The sequence below is a fragment of the Megalobrama amblycephala genome, linkage group LG5 (assembly GCF_018812025.1).
Source record: "Megalobrama amblycephala isolate DHTTF-2021 linkage group LG5, ASM1881202v1, whole genome shotgun sequence".
Taxonomy (NCBI): Eukaryota; Metazoa; Chordata; class Actinopteri; order Cypriniformes; family Xenocyprididae; genus Megalobrama; species Megalobrama amblycephala.
In genome coordinates, this window is record NC_063048.1 from 32,997,143 (window position 1) to 33,024,067 (window position 26,925).

Genomic DNA, 26,925 nt, shown 5'->3' on the forward strand with positions numbered 1-26,925 from the left:
TCGGTGTTAATACTGTACTTCGCAATCAGTGTTGGGTAAGTAATTAATTACTAGTTACTAATTACATATTCAATAGCGTAATTAGATTACTGTACAAATTACTCTCTCCAAAAAGTATTTAGTTCCTTATAGGACTTAAAGTAATTAGTAATATCAATCTCGAAGAGATAATAAACGATAGGATAGACATGAAATGTCTATAAACTAAATAATATAAAACTACATAAATTATTCTGGTCACACTTTAGATTAGGGTCCAGTTCTCACTTTTAATGAACTATTAACAATGACTTTTGCCTCAATAAACTCCTAAATACTGCTTATTAATACTTAGAAAAGTAGTTGTTAGGTTTAAGGTTTGGGTAGGATTAAGGGATGTAGAATAAGGTCTTGCAGAATAAGGCGTTAATATGTGCTTAAGTACTAATTAACAGCCAATATTCTATTAATATTCATGCTAATAACCAACTAGTTAATAATGAGAATTGGACACTAATCTAAAGTTTTACCATTATTCTTATTAACTCACTAAAGTATTTAAAGTGAGGATACATAAAAACATGCATTTTTACATTAGACTTGAAATTTTGATGTTAAATCCACTATTATATATAATTGTTCTACGGTCTATACACAGTATTTAGTTCAATTACTTAAGAAGTAACAAATTAAATTACAGTAAAATAAGAGTAATCCCTTACTTTACATTTTCAAGGGAAAAGTAATTCAATTACGGTAACTAATTACTTAAATAATAGTTACACCCAACAGTGTTGGCAATCACAGATTCTACGTATTGGAAGTATGGACCAAAATAAGAATTTTCACCAGAAAATGTCATCTGAACAAGTAAGTAACGTGATTAAGATCGCTTAGCTTGGTTCATGTTAAACCATGCAAATTATTATTGTTATACTTTGTTCTCAAATTGTTCATGTTAACAACATCAGCATTGCGTGACTGTGTATTTAGTGTGTATTAGCCTTACCTGTAGATTTCAATTTCTGTAGCCACTCTGCAGTCCAAAGTCTTTTGCTTTTGACTACGGGTGAATCTCCAGTTGTCACTGATGACTCTCATTTGGTTATGTTTTCATATGTTTCTCATTTTGGTCATTGGTTATGTACTTGCTCAAATTGATTTTAAACCAAAAAAAGTTACAGACTGCAGCTTTAATATTTCAGTCAAACACTTTTGCCCTTTGTCTTATTCTCATTTTTTAGTCACCATTTCCTTAATTTTTTTTAAAAATTATTATTATTTTTAGTTTATCCAGTCTCTTCACATGTCATGCTGCCCAGAGGCTTTTTTGGCTTCTCTCTCTCCTGCTCTCTGTTCTTGCTATAACCCCTCCAGGCCTCTGGCTTCAGCCCCAGCTTGTGTGGTGTGGGCCCTGGCAGCTGCACTGTATTGTGGGAGTCTGAGGGACCTGAGCTGATATTGGCCCCAGCAGTTTGGTTCGTGATTAGAGCCTTGAGCAGCCTGCACTAAGATGCCACAACCATATTCTTATTCATAATACTGCAATCCACCAGTGGTTTTGATAATGTGAGTACATTTGGTTCATTGACCACAGAGCCGGATTGCCCTCAAATCATGTGTATTAGATATTATGGTATTTTGTGGATGCTTTTATCTTGAGCTGTTAACTGCAGGCAAATTCAAGTCCAGTTCCTGAAGATTTATTGACTTTCCTAGATCCACAATGTTAGCGGCTAGCAGGAAATGATGCACAAGCTGCACCGCCTCAGGACAGACTCCACAATCTGTTTGCATATTAAAATTCATTTTAGACAACATAACTTGTATCGTAACACCTTTGACATTTCATAATATTCTTAAAGACACCTGGATGCCCTCAGGGATCTCTGATCAATATTTCAATATGTTATTTCAGTATGTCTCATTTTGAGAGTGATTTCTGATGCACAGGCCTTGCAATAAAGGGTTCATGAGCGTGTCAGAACTTAAACCTGACTCATCCTGTTCACAGGCAGATGTTACACTTAATCACCCACACAACAACTTCACAATGTGCCCTTCAACACAGAAACCCCCACACACCCTGAGTGCAGAAATATATTTCATTTCACATGGAATATATATATATATATATATATATATATATATATATATACGCACAAACACTCATACAGTACCTCCACACAGAGATAGGCTGTCTAACGTTTTTATTTTTTTAAATCAACTAGTCAATTTCATGTTAACGCTCCATTAAAATGCTTTTAGAACTCTTCTTCGGTAATGCTGATGAATGTTCTAGACTGGAAGAAAAGGCGGGAACAAGATTGACTTCACTGTCTAGACTTTTCTCACTTATCCAGTTTGTTGAATTTTGAATGTCTTTCAAATAACTGTCCAGTTAAGGCTGATAATTCTCATTCTCAGAACAGGATTAAAGCTTTAAGAGCCGTTTCAAGGATTTGGACAAACAATAATGAATTCTGATGGAGAGTCAGGTTTTAAAGTTCTATGCAGCATTCTGTCATATCTTGATTTGTGGTGTCTTTTCTAAATAATCTAAGTGGTCTTAGTTACCTCTTATGAACTCATTTAAAAATCTCAAGTCAATATAACATCACTGCTAGGCCATAAAATGCAGACCATACATTTACTTAACTATGTACTGGTGCCTTAAACAAACTCACCCTTAGAAAAACAAGTTTACTTCAAGTTAATTTTATTAAGTACATTTAAGTAAAGTTTAAGTATACTTTATGTAGTAAGTATAATACTATTAGTATACTTGTAAGTGTACTATTTCAATACTACTTGGGACTAAATTGGCCCACTTTCAGTGTATACTTTTAAGTTTACTTCAAGTGTAATAGTACACAACTAGTTTACAACTACTTTTTTTCATTTGTTCTGTAACTATACTATAAGCAAACCTATTTAAATGGATAGTTTACTAGTTAAATACTAGCCTTTTTAGCTTGAAATATACTCTCAGTAAACTACTAGTTTAGTAATTTTATACTGCAGGTATACTTGTGAGTTTTAAATGAACTTATCATACTTATAGTTTACTATTTATGTTATTTTTGCACTTTAAGTATACAACGAAGTATAAGTAAATATTAAGTATATATTTAGATATCAATTTTTATACTTGAAATATACATTTAACTGTACATTAAGTAGATTTGAAGTAAATTCTTATGTGCACTACCAGTGGACAACATACATTCACATACTCAGAATTAGGAACATATCTGTTTTCTTTATAAATCAAACAATGTAAGTTTATTAGACAGTATGTAAAACTATGCAAAAAAGTATTTAGTAGGCCACTCACTTAAAAGAGTAAACACAACTACAAGCCAAGTATACTTAATTATACTATTGATCAAAAGATTGAGTATATGCTTAAGTATACTAAATATACTTCCGACTTTTTTTGTCAGTAGAAGTCACACTGTCAAGTACACTTGTGAAATTTTAAGTATATTTCTGAGAAGTACATAAAAGTATACTTTATTTTTTAGTTTAAAAGAAGTATTCTAATAGCACACTTAATAAACTTAATTTTTTTTTTTTTTTTTTCAGAAGTAGAAAGAATATAATAAAATCCACATAAGGAAAGTGAATCAGGATCAGAGCTCTCAACCTTCAAAATGACAAAAATGTGTGCTATATTGACAAACCCCCTATTAGGCTAAACAGAATTATTTATTGCTGTGACTGAAATATAGTGCTGTTCACTCTAACTTAAGACCCAAATCATTATTTAGTTCTATCTGAAGAATATGTTCTGCCAGCTGAAACCAAAGGGCTGTGAAATTCCAATGGTTTATTGTGTCTGATTACTGCTGTTATCACCAATTCATATATTAAATGATAACAGAGCTTCTTGGATGTACATGCAGCTCTATAAAGCAATTTATCACACCATCATTCCATTGAGTCATAGTTTTGGTAATCAACTGCCAACAAATGAACTGAAAAAAAACCAAAACAAATGAATGAGCCACTAGATAAACACACAAAACCAACCCTGTTACAAACAAGTTGCTTTTTATTATAGTAGCTGGAATACATATGGTCTGCAGTTCAGCCTAAAGAGATGTCTAGCTCCATGCACAATGCTGAAACATGCACAAATATTACAGTACAAAGGTGTAAGACTGAAACACAGAACGTGTTATTGCTGATACTGAGAGGCTGAATACAATGAGCATGTTCACCTGTGTCCTCACCGCAGGTTCACTCTACACCAACATCTGCTTGACAGCCATTTACAAACACTGCGTTATCAGAAAAACACCACTCAACTTCTGTCTCCCTTCTTTAACTATGCAGACCTGTATTTATATGTGCAGTGTGTTTAAGAGACTGTGTAAGCAAGTATCAGTGAACTTTAATTCAGTTACTGTGTGGCGTGTGTGTTACAGCATGTTTGCGTCTGTGTGTTAAGGCCTAAAATCTGTCTTTGGCAGCACTTTTAATACAGCACAGGAGATGAATGAACCCTGAATGAGCAGAAGGGAAACCCACAGTTTGAGCGGTTAATAAAAGATGAGAACAGAACTGAACTATACTGAGCCCCTGGCTCAACATATCCATCTTACATTTAATAAACACTTCACCCAGACACTTCTCTTAAAATGAAAGAAAAAAGCACAAGTTGGTAATGTTTGAAAAGCTGGTTAATTAACACTTTTAACTGAGTCTAACTTTAATAGTTTATACAAATTATGAATAAAACACAAGATTGAAATTAAAAATCCAAAAAACACTCTCCAGGAGCCCATTAAGGTACACATCTACACAAATAAAAAAAAAGGGGAAAAAAAAATCTTAACATATCTTAAACATGGCCCACTTTACAAAATTACAAGATACTTTTAAATAAAACTGATTGTAGTTTGAAAAAAAAAAAAAAAGCAGATAAAAGGAAAAGCTTGATAACAGAAATATTTACCCTTTTAATTTCATAATTGCTTTTAAGAAGCCATTCGTTTCCATGTAAACTACAAAAATACCTTGGAATGATTTTTTTGGCACATTGTGTCAACTAAAATATATATCGCACATGGCCTTACAGGAAAAAAAAAAAGATGACAGATGAAAATAAAATGCTTTGCAATCTGTACAAATAATGTGGACAGTCCACCTCTCAACCCAGAAAAATATAAGAGGTGTCTCACAGTTGCTGCAGGTGAAATTATTCTGCTATTTTGGCCAGTGCACAAACACATGTACATATATACACATCTTTGATGGCTGTACATTCACTTAATTCGGGGATAAGTGATTAAAAAAAAAAGAAGAAAAAAAGAAGGGAAGCCATATTAGAAAATTAAACCCATAAAGATTAAGTAAATAGGTTAAAAGAGTCATTTAAGTGCTGGTTAAGTGCAGATTCTGCATATTTCATGACACTATGACCTATTTTTGGCCTTTTAGGGCCAATGCCAGCTTATAATGCGGGCACAACATGTCAAAGCCTTCAAATGTTCTCTTCTGTACATTCAATATTACGTTATTGCTTAGAAATGGCTTTTATAAAATAATTACAACTACTTTCCTTTAAAAATTGTCACTACAAATGATTAAAAACCATTCTGAGTCATCACCAACTGTCAGAAGCTAGACATGATAATGCTTCTTGACTGGTGTCATAGCTTGGTTAAGTTTGGCTACCTAAGATGTACATTAAAGTGATATAGATGGGAAAACCTTGATGTAGGATGAAGTATTTTTTTTATGATTTAGTTCTTTTAAATGAACAATATGTGAAACTATATGACCTTTGATCCGTTCTGAGACATGTAACCGAATCTCGCACCGATTATTTCCACAGAGAGCAAAAGACAAAAGTGGAGGAATGAAAATCAGACGTGTTAAGATGACTTCTGAGGGTGAACGGCGTATTGACACTTTAGTAAATGGGGTTGAGAAATGAAGAATTCCTTGAGAATTGTGGTTTCAGTCAGCCTCTTTAAAAAGACCTCTTTCAGAAACTCTGGACTGTCTTGTGAGCACATAAAATCTACGGTTTCCGACAGCTGTGGTTGAGCATTGAAGCCACAGAGCAGCCGAGAGACCTTTGCCTGGCCGGGGGGGTTGGGAAAGGGAGATGTAGTCTGCTGGTATTTCCAGTACAGACTTGCTCTATATCATCACATCAATCTGGGTCATGCTGCAGTTTTAGGATCATGTTTGCAAGCTTTGAGTGGGCACAATTTTATTATAGAGGGATTTACAATTCATAATGCCTAAAACTATTTACGGAAGTTGGGAAACGGCTAAAACCTTCCCTCTCTACAGAATCTTGGCTGACCCTCCTGGTTCTTCTTGGTACCACACATGGACACCATCCTGGTCACCAACTCTGCTTCCTCTTTTGCCTTTTTTTTTTTGCTGCCAGCTGGTCCCACTTCCTCCCTCAGAAGTTATAAGCCCATCAAATGCAGCGCTGACCTCCGACCTGCAACCAACCCAGGGACCGTATATCAGGCCTGCTGCTGCTACTTTAGCCAGCCAATAAAATGGCTTTAGGGACCGGCAGCTTGGATTACAGCAGCCCAGGGCACTAGGGTATTCTGAGAAAGCAAGGGCATGAGATACAGGAGCCAGCATATTCACTTCAGCCCAAGACCCCTGAACAGGAAGTAGAGGGAAGTCTGCGATATTCATTTGGAAAGACAAACGTTTGTTTTTACGGTGCCGAATAAAGTAGGGCAATTTTGAGAAGAACAAAGCCAAACTGCCGCCCGAAGTCAAATGAGTTCTTGGAAAACGTTCAGAAATGAATACAAAAAATATACATATTATACATTTTGTATGGGCAGCTTGGTTAAATGTAATACATTTTAAGTTGGTTGGCAATATTATTTAGGGAAATGTGATGGTAACTTATGTAAGCAAGACTATTTGCTTCTAAGCCATATCAATCATGTGTAGTCTCTCTATTTCTGAGACAACCAAAGCTGAGAACATTTTTTTACACATCAGAAAGATCTAGTCTGTTTTCTTATGTTTATGAGTTTTAATGATTTAAGTGCAATTACAAATTCATTAGAATGACTTAAATAAAAAAGATAAATTGATAGACAAACAGAAATTTCCAATTTTGTTTCAAAGACTCCATCCAGCCCAAGCCAGAGGGACGAATAACTATTGAGGACACAGAAGCACAGGAAACCAGAACAAAGCAAAACTGACCGTGATGGTGAGGCGTGGATCTTTTTAAATCTGTAATAACCAAGTGAGACGCCGCAAAGACAGCAAACTGTCCACTTGAACATCAACCCCCAGAACAACATTACACATACAGCATTAGATTAAAACAAACAGAAAAATAAAACATCCCACATTCCAGTGACATTGGAGATTGAGATCATCTGGTGGGCCGATGGATAACTGACCCTTTGTCGTCATCGTCGGATTCAAGGTATTGGATAAGAGAGATATTAATACGCACGGACACTTAAGAGTAGTGTACAAGGACAAAAGGAATCTGAGCCGGAATAAGAAAATAATCATTGGTGGCACTGAACTGTTTAAAATCTAATAGAAACAGTACACAACATTTCAACTGCAGCAGCTCTATTCAATAATATTTCAACAAGTACTAACCACATGAGGAAGTGATGGGCATTCCGATGTTTTTTCGATGGTGAGGCCGTTTATCCAGGCATAGGCATTCCTAACTGAAGCATTCTGGATCCTTTGTGGTGTCATGCTAGCCACCCTCAAGGCTCAACAAGCTCTACGGCTGAAATAACATGAAAACACAACCCGTCTAGGGGTTTATTAGACTGACTCGGACCAGCAGAATCCCAAACGCTGGTTTTCTGTGACACACCGAGAGTTCGGTTCATTGTCTTTCTGTGCAAAGTTTGCGATTAGAGTCACAGAGCGGCTCTGAAAATCCTCTATAAATGTCCAGAATTTGGGTTAATCCCGGTTAGCTACCCAGATGGACATGGTCGCATCGAGATGAGCTCTAGGTGATTGGATTCTTCTCCAGTGGTTGGGAATCCAAAGCCAGCATCCCTTCAGAGCTACTGAGACGGAGAAAGGTCAACATGCAGATGCGTTTCCCAGCTTTTCTTAAAAACGTTTAGTGTCGTGGCCCTGTGCATTCGCTATGCTGGTTGTGAGACCATCAAATCCAGTTAAAGAAAAGATGAAGAAAACAGACAAACTAGTAATAAATTGACATGATACAAGGAGCAAATTACAAATGAGATCAAATAAACTTGGTCACCAGGCGCTTTACGATGAAAAATTGGGCATATGTACATCAATGCATAATGAAGACTGTTGGCCTTAGCATGTACTTCTAGAATGTGGCTGACTCTACTGGCTCCTAAGACACAAGACAAAAAAATATGTATACACTTATGTGTGATTGCCTGGATAATCAATGAATTTTAGCTGTGTGCAATAATCCCAATGAATTCCTTAATTAAACCATCCAGCAAAAAAAAAGAAAAAAAAAAGAAGAAGTGTGAACTAATTGAAAAGCCACAAGCTGTAACTTGCTCCTTGTGAGAATAACACATGAAATTCAAGATCTGTGGCACCAACAAGGTCTGTGTGGGGTTTTCAAAATGCTGATAAATGACCCAAAGCCCCTTTTACATATTCCCAACAACATGTCTGCACCTCTCCCTTGTCATGTTTGACGACTTTAATACACTACAAGGAGCAGAAGAGGATTCATCGCTGTAGGAATATGAGACTTCCATTCGAAAAAGCGACAGCTGGAAGATGGTGAATTCATACAGGTTGATGTATGAGTACGTCAAAGTTCCCAGTGGTCACTCGGGGTCTACCTGGAAATCTGATCAGCTGATGGGTCTGTTAAAGTCATGGCATAACTGAAGAGTTGAGATGAGCTTCATTCCTTCACACAGGGGCTGCTTTGAGATGTATCAACTGAGGTAATAAAAACACACAAGGACACTTTGGGTCAGGACTCATTAACATGAGAGTAATTAGCTTCTAGCTTGCTTTAATTAAGTATAACCCAGAATCCTCTATGGTCTCTTGCTTTTGATAAGTTTAACTGAATAAGGCTATAAGAAGACACATACCTAGTTGGAAATGTGGGTAATATGGATCAATTGTCCAGATGTCGGTTTGACCACGACCGGCTTCCATCTGCTGTGCGGTTTCTGCTAGACCACGCTCCACGACTCCCAGGCCTATCGTACGAGTCCACGTCACCTGTGGGCTGCCTTCGCCATGAGGACGGAACAGTTTCTCCATCATCTGCAGACTGGGAAGAGAACAAACATACAACAAATGCGATACAGAATACTAATGACTTCAATAGACTCAAAACTTTCCACTTACAATTACTCTTTCATTTATCCACCAAATTCTGTCATGTTCTGAAGGGTTGTTTAACTTGTTTACAGGTTGAATCAACTCCACAGCAACTACATAAATTTATCCACTATCCATTTAGAAATGTCCAATTGCATTCTAAAAGGTGTAACTTCTTCCTGACTCTGTCCATCAGTGTCTGACTCCGGTTTGAACAATATAAGGCGTAATTCTTTCTCTTGTTTTTATTTCATTTTGAATGAATTTTATATCAATCTTTTATGTATCATCTTTTTATTTCTGACTTTTAATGCATTTTAAATCTTGCTGTCTGGTTGAAAGAACTGGGAGAATTAGGAAGTAAGCATTTGTTATCCCTAGATGGAGCTCTGACAGAGTTAGTCCAGGAAGATTTGTCTGTAAGTGTAAATGCACAGCTACCTGACAAATATTTTTACAGTTATCCCTCAATTTAAAGCACCTGACAAATATGAATAGTTATCCCTCTGATGGATAGATCCGTTTAGATCTGCTCTGACAGACAACAAAAAACTCCCTGAAACTTCCCAACTCTTCCATCCAGATAGCGGAATTTTCTGTTTTTACTGTTATTTCTATTTCTTATGCGTTCCATTTTTATTACGTATCGGGTTCTTCTTTGTGTAAAGCACTTTGAATTACCATTGTGTATGAAATGTGCTATACAAATAAAATTGCCTTGCCTTGCCTTACTGACAATCGTCATTTTGACTGCGTGAGATTCTCCAGCTTTGTTGTTGTTGAGCAACCGCGGCATGAGCTGTTAAAGCTCCGCCCTCTTCTGGAAAGGGGGCCGGGAGCAGCAGCTCATTTGCATTTAAAGGGACATACCAAATACGGGCAAATTTGGCAAGCTACCATATAATAAATGATCTGTGGGGTATTTTTTGAGCTGAAACTTCACAGACACATTCTGGTGACACCAGAGACTTATATTAGATCTTGTGAAAAGGGGAATTATAGGTCTCCTTTAAAGACATTAGGGCAGAAAAACTTCTTGCATAATAGCCCAGACAGCAGCATAGTGTGGCCCACATCTGGTACATGTGGATTACACGCGGACCAGATGTGGACACTATGTTGCTGTCAGGGATTCTAATCACAATAATAATAATAATAATAATAATAATAATAAACAATATTTTTTGACCAATGATTTATACGTGACTTTTGTGATTGTGTATTGTATAAGATAAATTTTATAGAAATTCACAGACTGACAAAGAGATTTTTTAATAAGCAAATGTACTTAATAATATGTACATAATAATAAAGCATTTGCAATAGAAACTTCCAGGACGTTTTCCATGACTTTTTAAAACATTATTAATTTCCACAAACTATCCTGGCAGGAAAATCACAGTTTTAAAATTCTCTGATATTTTCAGATTTTTAATGTCTGTGGTAAAAATGTGTATATCATGTAAATTTGCTGGGTTGCAAAAAAAAAAAAAATCTGTGTGAACAGAGCAAGGGCCAAAAGGTCTAAGAATTCTTAATTTTTCTACAGACCAAACTTTTATCATACGTCAGAGGAAAGAAATTGCTCAGGCCGCAGAACATGTCCTAATATAGAACAACTATTGTCTCTTTTCTTTACCATGAAGGTGGAGACTTTACACAGCCAACCAAATGGTTTATGACGTCAGTTATAAAAAGTTCCCAAATGAGGCAGCAGGATATGCCACATACTGCTGTGGAATTTCGTACGCAGCAGACAGATGCTAATTGTCCATAATAGGGCTTGAAGCCTACTGGGATACGAGAGGTGGGTGTACAGGAAACCAGTTACGATGCATTGGCTGCCAAATGGGCAGGCGCAACCTTGCAACTTCCTGTGTCACTCAGGAAGGGGCAATGGGTGGAAATGACAAAAGCACAATCATACAGAAAGATGTCATTAAGGAATGGGTTCCATGTAAGTCCATGGTACAGGAAGTTTAAAACATCTGAATATTAGTAGTGTTAGTGCTGAAATGGCAAATGTCTAGTTTTTTTTTTTTTTTTTTTTTTTTTTTTTTTAAATCAAAAAACAGATCAAGCGTATATGTACTCAGTACCAAGAGTAGAACACATGGCCTATTGCAAGACATTATGAAAAGGGTTTAATAAAAGCTAATGCAATAAATTCCATTATTTTATTACTAGTGTGATTTACGTGATTCAAGTATGTGTTTATGTAAGTCTGTGGTTATGTGAGTTAAACCATTTCTTTAAAACATTCTTTTTTTTTTAACTAAAATTATTAGTTAGTAGTTATATGACCTAACCTATATATAACCTAACTGATTAAATTAAAAATACAATAAAAAGTGTCAAAAGGTAGTAACAAGGTATTCTTTTAGGTATCCTGTAATCCCATGATACCATGGCATACTGTATAATAAAGTACTATGGCATTACCTTATGAACTTATGTACCTACTTAAACGGATAGTTCACCCAAAAGTTGTTCCAAAACTGTATGAGTTTGTTTCTTCTGTTGAACACAAAAGAAGATATTTTAAAGAATGTTAGTAATCAAACAGTTGACGGTAGCCATTGACTTCCATAGTAGGGAAAAAAAATACTATGGAAGTTAATGGTTACCGTCAAATGTCTGATTACCATTCTTTAAAATATCTTCTTTTGTGTTCAACAGAAGAAGGTTTGGAACAACATGAGGATGACAAAATGTTCATTCTTGGGTGAACTATCCATTTTAATGTATAGTTGCCTACTGCTACATTACATTTTATTCTTGTAAAATTTATGCATTTTTAGGAATACTACAAATGAATAAAAATGAATAACCAATTATTTTAGTGCTAATGCACTTTTTTCTTCGCTTAGTTGAAAGTGTCTCCTCATTAAGAAATATTTAACAAGATAACAGCACATCCAAAGTGAAATAACAAATGACTATCATTTTTGTGACTGTCCAGACAAGCTTTTAAAAGATTTTAAATCACACACACAGGTGCCATTTAGCAAAGTATCTGTATGGCAGACAGTCACTTTCAGTACTCTACATTAGTAAGCAGCTAATGGCTGCCTATATATACACACACTATAATGAAGCTGTGATCAAAATTCCTCCATAAATCACTCCAGATTTGTGTAATTTTATAAGCACGGATGAAAAGGCATTCCAGCTCTTAACATAACATGACATCTGGCTGAATGGGATTACTTTACTTTATACAGCACTCCTTGCAGCAGGAGTATTAATGACTTCAGCACATATATTTGACTCACATAGGCTTTGTGTCAGAGACATGAAACAGATGACCTTGATCTTCGAGGACAGTCTTGGACATGTGCCTTCATTAATAATGGAGGAGATAAAACCTCTGCCTCTGTCAGCACAACGACACCGCATCAGTGATGGACAGATTCAATCTCCCTCGAATCACTGTGGTATTGATCTTATTTATAAGACACAGTCTAGAAATCTGTCTGAAGGTTTAAATAGAGACATCCATGGCCAAGCTATTCCACTGTAGAGTACGCACAGATAAAAAAAAAAATACTGATGCAATAAGATAAATAAATAGAAATAAGGGAATCACAAATTCAATACTGTATCCACAGCTGTGACTGTAATCTACTTCTGTTCCGTTTACTAGCTAAAGTTTTATAATGTAACTCGTAATAACCTACAAACGACTGATAAACAGACCAAATTCTCAGTGTAAAGGGTTTCTTCATTTAAACATTGATCATGTTGTATGTGTGTGTGTGTATGTGTGTGTCATAATCATTGTGATAACCCAGAGTGAGGTATTTATTGAGAAGATTAGACTAAATTCAAGGGGGAAAAAAAGAAATCACATGAGTTGGAGATAAAGCTGAATGCATGCCTGACCCTGGCTGATTAGATAAATCCTTCCTAATGGACTCCAGATTGAGTGGGAATGGATGAAGTTTGCTTTCAATCAGTTGCTGAGAATAAGTGGGTGCTTCTTCAAATAAGGGCATTCATTTATTTATGCTACTTTTCACATTGATTGTATGGTTTTAGCCTCATCCAGGACCAGGATTTTCAATATAAAACTTAGATAATCCATTATAAAATATATTTCATTTTAAAAATAACAATTACCTAAACAAGTGAAATAAATCATTTCAAAATTTGTGTGTAAAAATTTTCCCAGATTTTCCCCTCCTGTGACATCACAGGTTCATATCCTCGCTATAGCACCTATTGATATAATGTCTGCACCACATAAACTTTACAAATGTTCTGTTTTTGAAAGTATTAAATGAACATAAGTGTCTCCAAAGACTCCTGGCATCTGAGCCACTGAGGAGTAGATGATTTATAGATGATCATGATGGAACAGGCTAATTGATAAGTTGAATAAAGTTAACTCAACACAACAACTACATAAATTCATCAACTAACCATTCAGAAAAGTCCTGTTGCATTCTAAAATTTGTAACTTCTTCTCGAGTCTCTCAATCTGTGTCCAACTTCAGTTTGAACAAATAATGCTGAACACCATAACTGACAATTTCTGACATTTTAGCTGCGAGAGATTCTCCAGTTTTGTTGTTGCTGAAGTATCTGAAGCACAAGCTTTAAAGGCTCCGCCCTCTTCTAGAAAGGGGCGGAGAGAGCAGTTGCATGTAAAAGTACACGCACGAAAACGGCGTGTTTTTGCTCACAATCAAATAGGGGCAAACTGGACACGCTATAAAACATGATCTGTGGGGTATTTTGAGCTGAAACTTCAGAGACTTGTATTAAATCTTGTTAAAAGTGGCATAATAGGTCTCCTTTAAGGGAATTCATGCCAAAAATTGCTCACAATTGAAGAAAAACCCATGTAAACACCCATTGGAACAACATGAGGGTGAGTAAATGACAAAATGTTTGGGCGAACTATCCATTTTAATGTATAGTACTGCCACATTACATTACTTTATGCAACCAACTTTTTCTTCTTTTTTTAAATTTAAATTTTAAATTTCCAAAAGGTTTATAGTACAAATTATAGTACATTATAGTACAAAATATAGTACACATTCACTTCTACAGATGGAAAGATGCTTTAAAGATAAAAAGATAAAAGATTAATGATGGAGTATCCCCAACAGAGAGAAAAAAAGTGAATGGGGTCACAATAGCAGTATATTAACTTACAGCTGCAATGACAGTATGAAGAACCATCTGTAGAACAAAGAAAACTAACCTTCACTGAGTGATAGAGAGAAGGGAGTAAAACAAATGATCTGACCTCTGCTTATGCAAGTGCTAAAATTCACTTGTGCATAAATCTTTCAGCTTTCTCAGAAAAATGATCAGGCATTTGCCATCCATCAGGTCAAAAGACAAAGAAAACAAACATGGCATGAAATAGAATGTGAGAAACCAGAAAGAGAGGGAGAATGAAGAAGGGGCAGTTTTTGTTTTTGAAGGTGTGTGCCAGGAAGGGGCCATGTTTGAGAGCCATCTCAGTGATTTAATTAGGTCTTTGTGGGTAAATTTGAAGGCTGGGCTGTTTGAGATGTTTAATGAGAGGATGATGGTAATTGGTGCTCTGATAGGGTGCAGCTCTATTCTCTTACTTGTATTCTCAGTAAGTGAAAAAGGGTGAAAGCTGGTGAAAAGTGTTTGCTTTGCCTGTTTTGTTTTGACTGCTGGGGTGACGCCAGGCTCAAATTGGTTTAACTGTGGGGACAAAAACTGCCAGTTGACCTGACTAACAATTTTTCTAAAAACAAAGGCACGACCTCTGACCTGTCTGTCATTAGCTTTCAACATCCTTCACACATGTATCAATATCTAATATTACATTCAAATGTTACTAGTAAAAAACAACAGCTTTATTCATACAAATATTAAAAAAACATGTATAGTGAACTAAGTCATATTAATTTTTTCCCCCCAGAGTTGGCTGTGTCTAGTTTAACTCTTCATGATTTAGTAAATGTCTAGTAAAGGACATAGACACAAAACACAAAAACTGCCCAGGCCTCAACAACTGAAAAGCACACTTCCCCAGTATGGATTGCATATCAAGAAAACAGAAAAGAGAGATACCTCAAGGGCCTATTTTTCTCATTCAGCAGATGGAGAACGATCTAAAAATACATCATGCTTTCAAAATTTCTGTCCACTTAACCTTCTTCCAGATGCAGAGGATTATAAGAAAGACTTCCAAATCAAACAACACTTTAAGAAACAAATGTGTTAAATTCCATGGCTAAAGAATATTAATCAAGATGGTGGCACCAAATATGTGGACAGACTTAAAGGCTCTCCTGAGATTTTTAACAGGTGGCATGACAGCAAGTACATTTGAATTTAAAGGGGAAAAAAAACTAACTACATATAGAACATACAAAATTGGATCCAAATGACCAGATATTTTGCATAAGCATATTTTATGTTTTTTTACTGATCTTAACCATGGCGCTAACAGTGAAAAACAACTATCGGTGGACCAAACAAATCTCTTACAGTACACTTCTGGAATCTACATTATTAGTTATGGTCAAAAGGTAAAAAGTCAGTACTCACAATGGGTTGTTTACGGCCTCTTGGTTGAAGTTGCTGAGCACTGACAGGCTCATGTGCAATAGCTCTTTCTGGCAAAGAAGTCTTTTTGTTCCTTCGTCCTGGCTCAAGGACAGACGGTGCTGCATTGTTGATCCTACGCATGTATACCTCGGCTGGGCTTGGTTTACTTCCAAAGTTAGCAACAGTGCTAGAGTTTGATGGAGTGTCCAACACTGCAGTTGCCCTATATGCTCTCCAGGTGGTTGTAGACTCACCCTCATCCTCTGAGCCATCTTGCCTTATTGCTCGAGCAGATTCATCCACAGAAGCTGCCCCACGGCTCCTCCAAGTGCTCCTGACAGTGATGTTTCTCATTTCTGGCAAACTGTCATCATATGAGTGGTGGTTTTGTCTCTGGCTTCTCCAGCTGGTCACGGTGGTGTTGCTACTGCTGCTCTCAAACCCAGACTCAATGTCATTATTTAAGTCTGAAGCTTCTGAAGACTGGAGGCTGAAGCTGCTTTGAGACAGGAGGGCTGCCTCCATGGGAGCATTCTCAATGTAACTGTGAGGATCAGAGAAGTCAACATCAGTGTCACTTTGACGCAGAGTGATCTCACTCTTAGGGATGGATATTTCGTAAGGTATAGAGATGCTACCCCTATGCTCACTGCTGGGGCCGATGACAATATTACTAGTAGAAGTGTGCCTTTCCTTGGAAGGGGGCTCACTTGATAAACTACTGCTCCGACTGCTTGTTCGAGAGGAGCTGGGGTCATTGGGATAGAAGGTGATACTGCTAGTCATCTTGCTACTCAGTACTGGTTTAGTGGAGATCTTGGGCTTCCCACTGGTAGTCAAAGGCTCTGAGATTCCCCCTGACATCACTTCCTTCCTGTCAATCTCAACAATGGCTTGCTTGATGACAGCTTTTGACCGGAGGGCTTCACGAGGACTGCATACCCTGCGGATCTCAATACCTGAGGTAGTATGCATAGTCTCTTGTGTATCCCCTTCTACCGTAAGAGGCCTGTGTTGCTCCTCACTAAAGGGGCCCTTTGAGGAACCATCAGAGTAAGATTCTTGCAGCTGTGAGTATCTGGTGTACTTTGATGATGTTCTTCCACTTGTACTTGACATCAGGGGGTCACTTTGCTCACCTGCCGATCGCCTGGAGCCAGTGGATTCTGTTTCAGAGGCTGAGGAGTGACCATCAGAACCGTGATCGCTCAGAACAGATGGCGATACATGAGACCTGTAAGCAGTATAGGATCCGTTTGCCTTGGACACACTCAACATTGCAGAAGCCTCCTGATCTAAACTCTCAGGTTCAGTTAGTCCTTTCTCAGGTGAAGCAAGGATAGCAGCTCTGGCTGATATTAAGACTGCCCTATCAGACATGTTGGATTCACTATCAACTCCAGGATACCTGGACAACTTTTCCATTTGACTCCTCTTGCTATCACTGTCATTTTGCTTGACTGATGGCTTCCAAGATTTTTGGTCATTAGCAGCTGGAGGATAGCGACTAAGGACTGAAATTTTCTTGCTTTCACTGAGAGCACTTGATGAGGCACTTCCAATTGTTTTTTCTTTCTTGCCATCTTTTGTCTCATTGTCAGAAGCAGTACTGGAAGCACCAGTCTTCAAACCTTTCCTGACATTATGTGCTGGACTAAGAGTCCTTCGTACAGTCTTTGGGGAGCTTTCCCTGGAGTGACAAAGGTCTTTGTTCCTCAGCTTAGTTTCTCGCCTCTGCTGAGGAGACGCATCTCTGCTTTTGTACTTGGAGGTGACTGGTTCGGAAGCAGCAGGACTCCTATTTAGGATTTTAGGTTTCTCCTGTCTGAAGCCTCCTCGTACATTGATCTCATCATTTTCTGCCTTGCCATTTTCCAGGACCTTTGTAGTGCTGTTAACTGTAGAGTTTCCATTACTATTGCTACAACCTTTGAGCTGCATTTTCATCTGCTCAACCTCATCATGGAGAGCTTGACTACGGTTCCTCTCCTGCTGGTACTTTTCTATCAGTTCAGCATTCTTGGATTCCATGTTCTTCAAGTCCTCCTCCACCAACTCCATCTGCTTCAAACGATTCTTCAATCTTTCCACTTCCTGGCTGAGGTCTTTAACCTTATTGTCTTCCTGTCCCTCTAAGCTATTTTTCTCATTCTTTGACTCATTTCTCAAATCTAGGTCATCTGAATGCTTCAAGTATTCGAAACTCTTCTTCCTGGCCAGTTTGCATGTGAGGCCTGTTGAGAACTCATCCTCAATTCGAAGATCTCTAGAATCAAATTGGCTGTGGTCTGCTGTGCCTAGTTTGTTTTTCTGACGTTCAAGCTTCTCGTTCAGCTTGAGTATGATTTTCTCATCCTCTCTCTGCCTTTCCAGAAGTCTTTTGCGTTCGTTCACAAACGTCTGAGTGAGACTCTTTAGTTTCTCCATCTCTGCAGTAAGGGATTTTTCTGCCCTGTCCAGTCGAGCTTCAGAGGTATCCACTTCCTTTACACGTGCCTTCAAGGCATCAAGCTCTGCTGCAAGCTTTTTGGTCAGGTTTTTCTCCTCATTAAGACTAAGGCACAACTGGGTACAGTCTGACTTGCTTTTACCAAAAGCCTCTTCAAGCTTCTCAAGTTCAGTCATTCTGCGCTGAAGACGTTCAATCTCCACTTTAAGATCCTTGGTAAGTTTCTCCTCCTGATCTAGTTTCTCCCTAACGTCACGACAAAGATCCTCCGCTTTTCTGACCTCTTCATCTTTGCCTTCAATTCTGAGCAATCTCTTTCGCATTGTCTCCACATCGGCGAGAAGTGAGGAATTACTCCCCTCAGCCTGAATGATTTTGTCCTGAATGTCAAGAAGTTCATCTTCAGCTTTTTGTAGTTTTCCTCTGGCCTCTTCAAGCTCATCCAGACGTCGTCCTAAGCTCTGCAACTTGTGTCTCAGATGGCGATTTGTTGTGTCTGTCATTTTTCTTTCTGATACTAATCTACTGTGAGGTATTTATGATTGCTTGATAGAGGGGTACACATTTGTATGGTGGTGTTTCCTAAGTGGCTCTAGGACTCTTAAGAAGAAATCAGAGGACAGATTCAAAGTTCGGGTCCATATGTCTTCCTCTTACCTTTAGGAGGAAGTTTTGAATATATATAGATATTTTTTATTTATTATTATTTAAGCCTTGTCTCCACTATCATTAGTGATCCAAGTGACTTTTGATCACCTGCAAGACAAAAAAAAAAAGAAACACAAAGCTTCAGTGCCAAATATTTATAAAGCGTATAACTATCACGTCACATAAATATGATAAAACATATTTATCACAAAAAAACAGATGAGAAATGCATGTTATTCCACAAATTGTGTTTACAGATTTCACATTAATTGAATATACTTGGAATAACTAGGGTTTGCTTACACACACCAAGCAAACAAAAACCTGAATAAATACTGTATTTGTGCACAAATTTACATTCACAATTTTAAACTAACCTTTTTTTTTTTGTAATTTTTAAAAATGTGTTTTTAGCAAAGTGCACATAAACAAGCACATGGAAAGATTAGGACACTAAGCAAAGGAAGACCTCGGAAGGGGGGAAAGGATGGCAAAGGAGAAAGGGGCCCTCATCACAACTTATGATAATTTCAGCATCGATTTCTTACTGCACTTTTGCTGACAACAGCATAACTCACTGACATTGGCCTCTGTCCATGTGCCCATCTCTATGGCAACATTCATAGTGACAGCCACCCCTCACATTCTCAGGACGCTAAACAAGATTTAGAGCGTTTTACATGCCAAGACAGTTCTGGCCACAGCAACGCACACTATAAGTAGCCTACAAGCAGTGCCTACTCAAATTAAAAATAAAAATGTGATGCTATGAGCCACTGTCTCTCACTAATTTACTGCTGATAATTTTAATCAACCAATAAAAATCTCATGATGACTCAAAATGACTCTTATTAAGACTAATGCAGAATGTCTTGATAGCCGACAGCTGTTTTGGTAAAACAGCCTTATTAAATATTCCACTAAATACAGTGAAAGCCCACATAGCAACAGCAGGTCCAGAGGTAACAGAGCATTTTATACAATTTAATCTAAAGTGAATTTCAATATGTCCGTTCGACTGGCAGGCCCACCAACATGGAGACGGGCCCAAATGAATGAGCTGCAGTGTGTGGATTGCAGGAATTCTGTCATAATACTTTCATAATCCCATAATTTTATGGTGTGAGAGGCAGGCGGCAGTACTTCAGGGTTTAGAAAGGAAACGAGTCATCCAGTAAATATACCAGCCAAGCAGGATGGAGATCCAGCACATCTAAGGCAGATTTCCATGACACATGACATTCATAATCACTCTGGCAAGATCCCTCAGTGAAGGGGCTTCTAAGGAAGGAATTAAGCACACAATGATTCAAATCCACATAAGAGCAAAATGACATTGACATCTATAATGTCTATCTACCAAGGATAACGATTCAACGATACATGCAACAGACTTGCACAGAGTGGATCTACAACATTGGTCTCAAATTACATGGGCTGGTTTCATACTGCCCCTCAAGCGTTAAATCCTTATATCTAGAATGCAATTTTTTTTTTTTTTTTTTTTTATAAAACGTGTAGGTCCTTTCACATTTGGAAATCTGAAGGCGGGTAATAAGACATTCACTCCCCGTTGCAGATTTCACCAAATAGGACAATCATGAAGAAAAATCCTATTGAAAAGAATTTTATAGTGGATCAATAACTGGGCTCAATTTTTTTCTATGCCTTGAATTCTGGTTTCTGGATGACAAATTTCATCCAGACCCATAAAGAAAAACATCACAGAAACCGATGGCACTGTAAAGTACCTGAAAGCAAAGAAAATGCCTTTTTTCTCTTGCTTCAGCTTCTAGTCTCTCACACAAACTCTCTTTCTTAAGAGCACCACACATGCAATCATGCACCATATCATTAGTCCAAGCCATGCTAAGCGATCCGTCGCCCTCACGAACATTCTGTTCCCCTGGAGGAAAGGGGGAAAAAAGACTTTCCCCTGCACTTGACATCAGTTTGGTTGGCCAGCCTGAAGCTCTTTATTCTTTATAAACATCCCTTAATAATCCCTCAACCCCAGAAATCATGCCAATCACAACCACCCGAGAGACAGAGGGAGTTTATGTTTTACGAACATGGCTTCCAGATGAAAAACTATTTGTGATCAGTGAAAGGTGAGGTTTAAAGTCACACTATCCTAACTGAGACAAATACAAGAGAAAAATAAGAAATAATCACTGCTAAAAAAAAAAAAAAAAAAAAAAAAAAAAAAATCTATTTTGACAAGGAATAAAAATTAAAAAAATGTGCAGCTAAAACTTAACATTTAATTTTATGCATATAAATTGCAGCAGATTGTTTCTGTAAGTGTGCAGAAACAAAATGCATAGAACAGTTAAATCATTTACAGTCACATACATTTCTCCATTATGCCAAGTATCTGAAAGGAGGCGGATCACATATGGTTAGAGAGTGTGACTTATAACCCGAAGGTCACGGGTTCGAGTCTAAGTACCAGCAGAAAGTGTATGTGGGGGGAGTGAATGAACAGCGCTCTCTTCCACTCTCATTACCACAACTGAGGTGCCCTTGAGTAAGGCACCATAGCACCGCTGCAGCAAAAATGGCTGCCCACTGCTTCAGGAATGTGTTCACGGTGTGTGCACTTAGATGGGTCAAATGCAGAGCACAAATTCTGAGTATGGGACACCACACTTGGCTGCACGTCACGTCACCTCACTTGCATCGCTCATCTGCATACAACACCTGAAACGACTAATTCACAAGAAAAATGAATGACTTTCAGTTGCTTTGTTGCTGCACATCAGCGTTATGTGTGAACATTCATTTCAACCTGATCATGTATTGATCGAATGATTTGTCACTATTGTGTGGTTAAAAGTCATGCCAAAGAAGCACACAGAATTAAAGCGAGAACGAGGGGGAGAGAGAGAGATGATGAGAGTGTGTGTTTGGCCTCCTCTGAACTCGTGCAGTTCTGGCAAAAACTGACAAGCCACAAAATAGTGGCAACCTGAAGCTTGAAGCAGCAATTTTTTATTTTTTTTATATATATATATTTTTCCATGAAAGCAAAAACCAGCCTATAATGTGCAGTTTGTTGTTTCCTGTGCAGTCATGTCATTTTCTTCTCCCTCTCTTCACCACGTTTGGAAAAATGGCAAAGTAAGGACAGGAAGTCTGATGTTTTAGTGGGGCTGTACGTCTGAACGGCCGAGCAGACAGCAGGGCTACAAAAAGACTCTGGTGAGAAAAGAACGGCCTAGTGTTTAAAATAAAGATGTTGAATTCAGATTTGTTTGGACTTTCACAAGAGTTAAAGATTAAACAAACAAAAAAAAAACAAAAAAAAAAACACAGGACTCCTTTAAGCACCATCAGGCAAAAGAAAAACACAAATCAATATATAAGCAAAAAAGCCCTTCAGAATACAAACTTAGAGAATATAAATATACAGTCGGCTCAAAAAGTATTTGGACACTTAAGACACACTTGAAAAAGAACTTAATGCTATTGATTTAGATAAAAACATATCAAACGAAGTAGCATCTGCAAACAAGTGATGCTAGAACTAGAATAACCAACAACATTCTTATTATTTTATTCAGAAATTCTGCTAATGCGACTGAAATTTGAAAGTTAAAATCATAAATTTAACTATAAATTTAAAAATTCAAGTCTAAATGAAATCTTTTTGACATGACTGCATAAATGGTGCACAAAAGCAGTGTTAAATAGTCACATCTCCTGGACAACAGCGACAAATAAAAACAAACACTCAAAAAACGTACTTATTTACCTTTGTATTTTGAGGTTTATACCTCTCGATTTACGGCAAGTAAACATTTGAGCCACTGTCTCTCACTAATTTACTGCTGATAATTTTAATCAACCAATCAAAATCTCATGATGACTCAAAATGACTCTTATTAAGACTAATGCAGAATGTCTTGATAGCCGACAGCTGTTTTGGTAAACAACATTCTTATTATTTTATTCAGAAATTCTGCTAATGCGACTGAAATTTGAAAGTTAAAATCATAAATTGAACTATAAATTTAAAAATTCAAGTCTAAATGAAATCTTTTTGACATGACTGCAAAAATGGTGCACAAAAGCAGTGTTAAATAGTCACATCTCCTGGACAACAGCGACAAATAAAAACAAACACTCAAAAAAACTTACTTATTTACCTTTGTATTTTGAGGTTTATACCTCTCGATTTACGGCAAGTAAACATTTACGCGTCCATTTTGATTTAGTAAGGAGGCAAATCCATCACATCGGTCACTGACCCTAGCAGACACAAACAAAGCACAACTCCAGAAGTGTTTTCAGCCCAACATACGCACTTAACAAACAGGAAAGAATGGAGAAAGCAAGAGAGAGATCCGCCACACATGTTTGTTATAAACGCAGGTACTTGAGCAGAATTTATGCTGTTATTTGAGTTTCTGTGGAGATTTCTAGACTCTCGCTCGCTGTGTGTATGTTTGCAATTGTGTTTTGATTATGTGTGCATTTCTGAGAATACCAGTTTAGGTCCCTATAAAGCAGGGATACAAAATTTCACTGGCGTATTTGAAGCGCTACATGCTGTGTCAGTGTATTTTAAGATGCTAAGCTAAACTGCGAAGCATTTGTCCTCAGGATCAGCAGATTGAACACAGCAGACGCATTACTGAAAACTGTGCATAATTGACATTTACAATCATCCGAAGGGCTGCAAAACTCTGTGTGAGTCTGTATAACACGTTTCGTGCCATATAACAGCTGTAAGAGAAGGCCAATCTGTTTGAAAAACCTCTTTCTGATGTCATAATGTTAATTGTTTCTCATTATTAGTTTTGGCAGTGAAAACAGGAAAGGAAAGGAACTGAATGAAACAATATCTGTTACATCATTAACTAGTGGTTCTCAACTGATGGGTCATGACCTAAAAATGAGCCTGTTCTGATAGGACTATGGACAGTGAGGAAAAAATGCTAATAATTAAACGCAACAAACTACATGTGCATAGTTAAACTTAAGTTAAGTTAAGGTTGTGCTTCCAATCAAACATGAACAAAACTTAAGGAAGTAAAAAATACATATATGAACATAAGTTCTTTTTTAACAAATAATTAACAATGAATAGCCTATATGTTTGATTGTAAGGGCATTTTTGTTCACTGTTGTACAATAAACGTCAAATATAAAATGTAGGTCCTGAAGCAAAACCTGTCGAGAATCACTGTCATAATCACTCACCTGAAAACTGAACTGTAATATGACACTATTTCGTTCACACAAACTTGATAACTATGTTTTTCCAAAATACCAGAATGAGTGAAAACATTTGATGGTACAGTGATGATGATCAAATTATTTAATGAAACTGAAATGTATGGATTTCTTTGTGCTAAGCAAACAAGTGTAACATTGACGTAAGCTTTAAAAGGTGTGGCTGTAATAAAGCCATTCTTCCAGATGATCTTATCATTAAAGTCACAAACATATCGAACACATTTTAAGAGACAGTACACTGCTGTTCAAAAGTTTGTTTTTTTTTAAAGAAATTAATACTTTTATTTAGCAAATACACATTAAACTGATCAAAGGTGACAGTAAAGACATTTATAGTGTTATAAACAATTTCAATTTCATATGCTTGATCATATGCCTTTGAACATTCCATTCATAAAAAAAAAAAAAATTATCGTAGAAGCATTTTCAATATTGATAATAAATCAGCATATTACAATTAGGGTGTGCACAAATATTTGGACTGTAATTATTATAAAAATAAAAAATACTATTTTAGTTGGCTGTAAATGCAGTGAATCCATGATAAATCCAAAGAACTAAAACTAGCAGTTATAATTAAATAAACTAGCTTAAGCTTTATTGGTATTTTAATCACATAATGTCGTCTGCCTCGCGAAATTTGGAATTACTTAATTTGGATAAAAATGATCTTGAAATTAAATGTAAGCTTGTTGTATATATTGCCTAACTGTAAGCTTGTTCAGAAATGGTGACAAAAACTTGATGAAAAAAATAACGTCTTTCTTGTTAAACGTCATTTAAATAAACTAATATTAGAATATTTTATTTTAATATCATAAATTTTTATGAGCCCAAATATCCGAATGCGATATTTCTGAAAAATGCTCATCCCTATTCTGAAGGATCATGTGACACTGAAGACAGGAGTAATGATGCTGACAATTCGGCTTTGCATCACAGGAAAAAAATTAAACAGTTGTCTATATTCAACATGAATTCACGACCACTTTACAGTTCCTGGTCTCACTCTGAATGACACAGAAACCAAGCATCTGCTCCGTTTAGGTGACCTGCTTTTGCTGCTTGGAGATTACAGCACAGCAGGATCTACTACAGCAGAACTACCTAAATAAAACTACAACTATTACAGTTTAAAAGATCTAGATCTCATCTGGGTTCTAAGCTTTAATCCATTAGATCCACTAACGTTTATTAACCCCAAGAGACTAAAATAGTTCTGCCAGTTTACACTGCCTCAATGCCATGGCAAACCACCTGAACAAAGTACAGACAAGAGAAGAAAGCCTAGCAACAAAATAAGGCATCATAAATTCATGCCATGCATACAAGCACATGGAAAGTATGAGATCATTTTGAATATAAGGTACAAGAACATGTTATGCAAACAAAGCAAAACAAAACAACCATAAGACAGTTCCGCATTCCTGAGTCAAAGTTCAAAGGTTATTGTCCACAGAAAGACTTCTAGAGACTGCTGATGATAGTCATGTGTTTCTTTATCCTCTTGTTTGTTATGTGTGTTTACACTGACACACTCTGAAAGGATGCATTCCTTTCATTCTCTTACTTTGACATCCAGATAACCAAAAGTCCATTGCTATTAGTGTAAAATCAGTTAACATATTCACAATGTGTGCGAGTTTGTGAAGAGGAAATGGTTTGTTAGTGTGTATACAGTCCCAGAGTCCATCTGAACCCTTTGTGAGTGACTTCCTTTAAACTCGGCGCCACTGTTCCTTCCCTATTCAGCTATGAAGTACTGAGTTCAAGCTTTGGTGTGTGTCTCACTCTCTTTTATTGCTACAACACACATTTTAATTTCAGACGCAAAAAATCAGTGAATCACCTTACTATCATCAGCCATCACAACCTGCTGTGGAGCACACATCAATATCCATAACTTGAATTAGGTTGAGACAATTAACACAGTGAGTAATGCAAAACAAGAAGAAATCTGTCCATGAGTGTGAATTTACTTAGCAATACTTTGGGGACAACTTTGTCTCCAGAAGTTAGAAATGTTTTATTTGAATAAAATAATAAAATAAAATAAAATAAAATAAAATAAAATAAAATAAAATAAAATAAAATAAAATAAAATAAAATAAAATAAAATAAAATAAAATAAAATAAAATAAAATAAAATAAAATAAAATAAAAAAAAAAAAAAAAAAAATAAAATAAAATAAAATAAAATAAAATAAAATAAAATAAAATAAAATAAAATAAAATAAAAATGAAATAAATTATTGAGAAGTATTATTACAATTTAAAATGTTTGAAGATAAACTAAAGTCTTATGGGTTTGGAATGACCTGAAGGTGAGTAAATGATGACAGAATTTATTTTTGGGTGAACTAACCCTTTAATATAATTTAAAATCTAATTTATTCCTGTGATGTCAAAGCTACATTTTCCACAGCCATTCCTCCAGTGTCATGTGATCCTTCAGAAATCATTCTAATAAGCTGGTAATGAGAAACATTTCTTATATATTTTTTTTTTTTAAAACAGTTGGACTGCTTAATATTTTTATGGAAACTGTGATAAATTTTTTGATAAATAGCAGTTGATAAATAGTTCAAAATAACAGCATTAGTAAAAGTATTAGTTTCTTTAAAAAAACTAAATCTTCTTGACCCCAGACTTTTGAACGGTAGTGTATAATGCTACGAAAAGTTTATATATTTAAAGAATCCTGAAAAATCTTACCGATCCCAAAGTTTTGAACA

General features: G+C 36.5%; 1 protein-coding gene across 2 annotated transcripts in view; it reads right to left on the reverse strand.

Moving 5' to 3' along the window:
• Window positions 1–4,018: 4,018 nt before the first annotated feature.
• Window positions 4,019–26,925, reverse strand: part of luzp1 (leucine zipper protein 1) — a 55,118-nt gene continuing 32,211 nt past the window's right edge. For both annotated transcript variants that reach the window (XM_048191892.1, XM_048191893.1), the window contains 3 exons: window positions 15,850–19,054; window positions 9,069–9,253; window positions 4,019–8,910 (listed from right to left, as the gene is read on the reverse strand). In XM_048191892.1, coding sequence (XP_048047849.1) covers window positions 9,095–9,253; window positions 15,850–18,801 — 3,111 coding nt within the window. In that variant the 5' untranslated portion in view covers window positions 18,802–19,054 and the 3' untranslated portion in view covers window positions 4,019–8,910; window positions 9,069–9,094. The remainder of the gene's footprint in view (window positions 8,911–9,068; window positions 9,254–15,849; window positions 19,055–26,925) is intronic.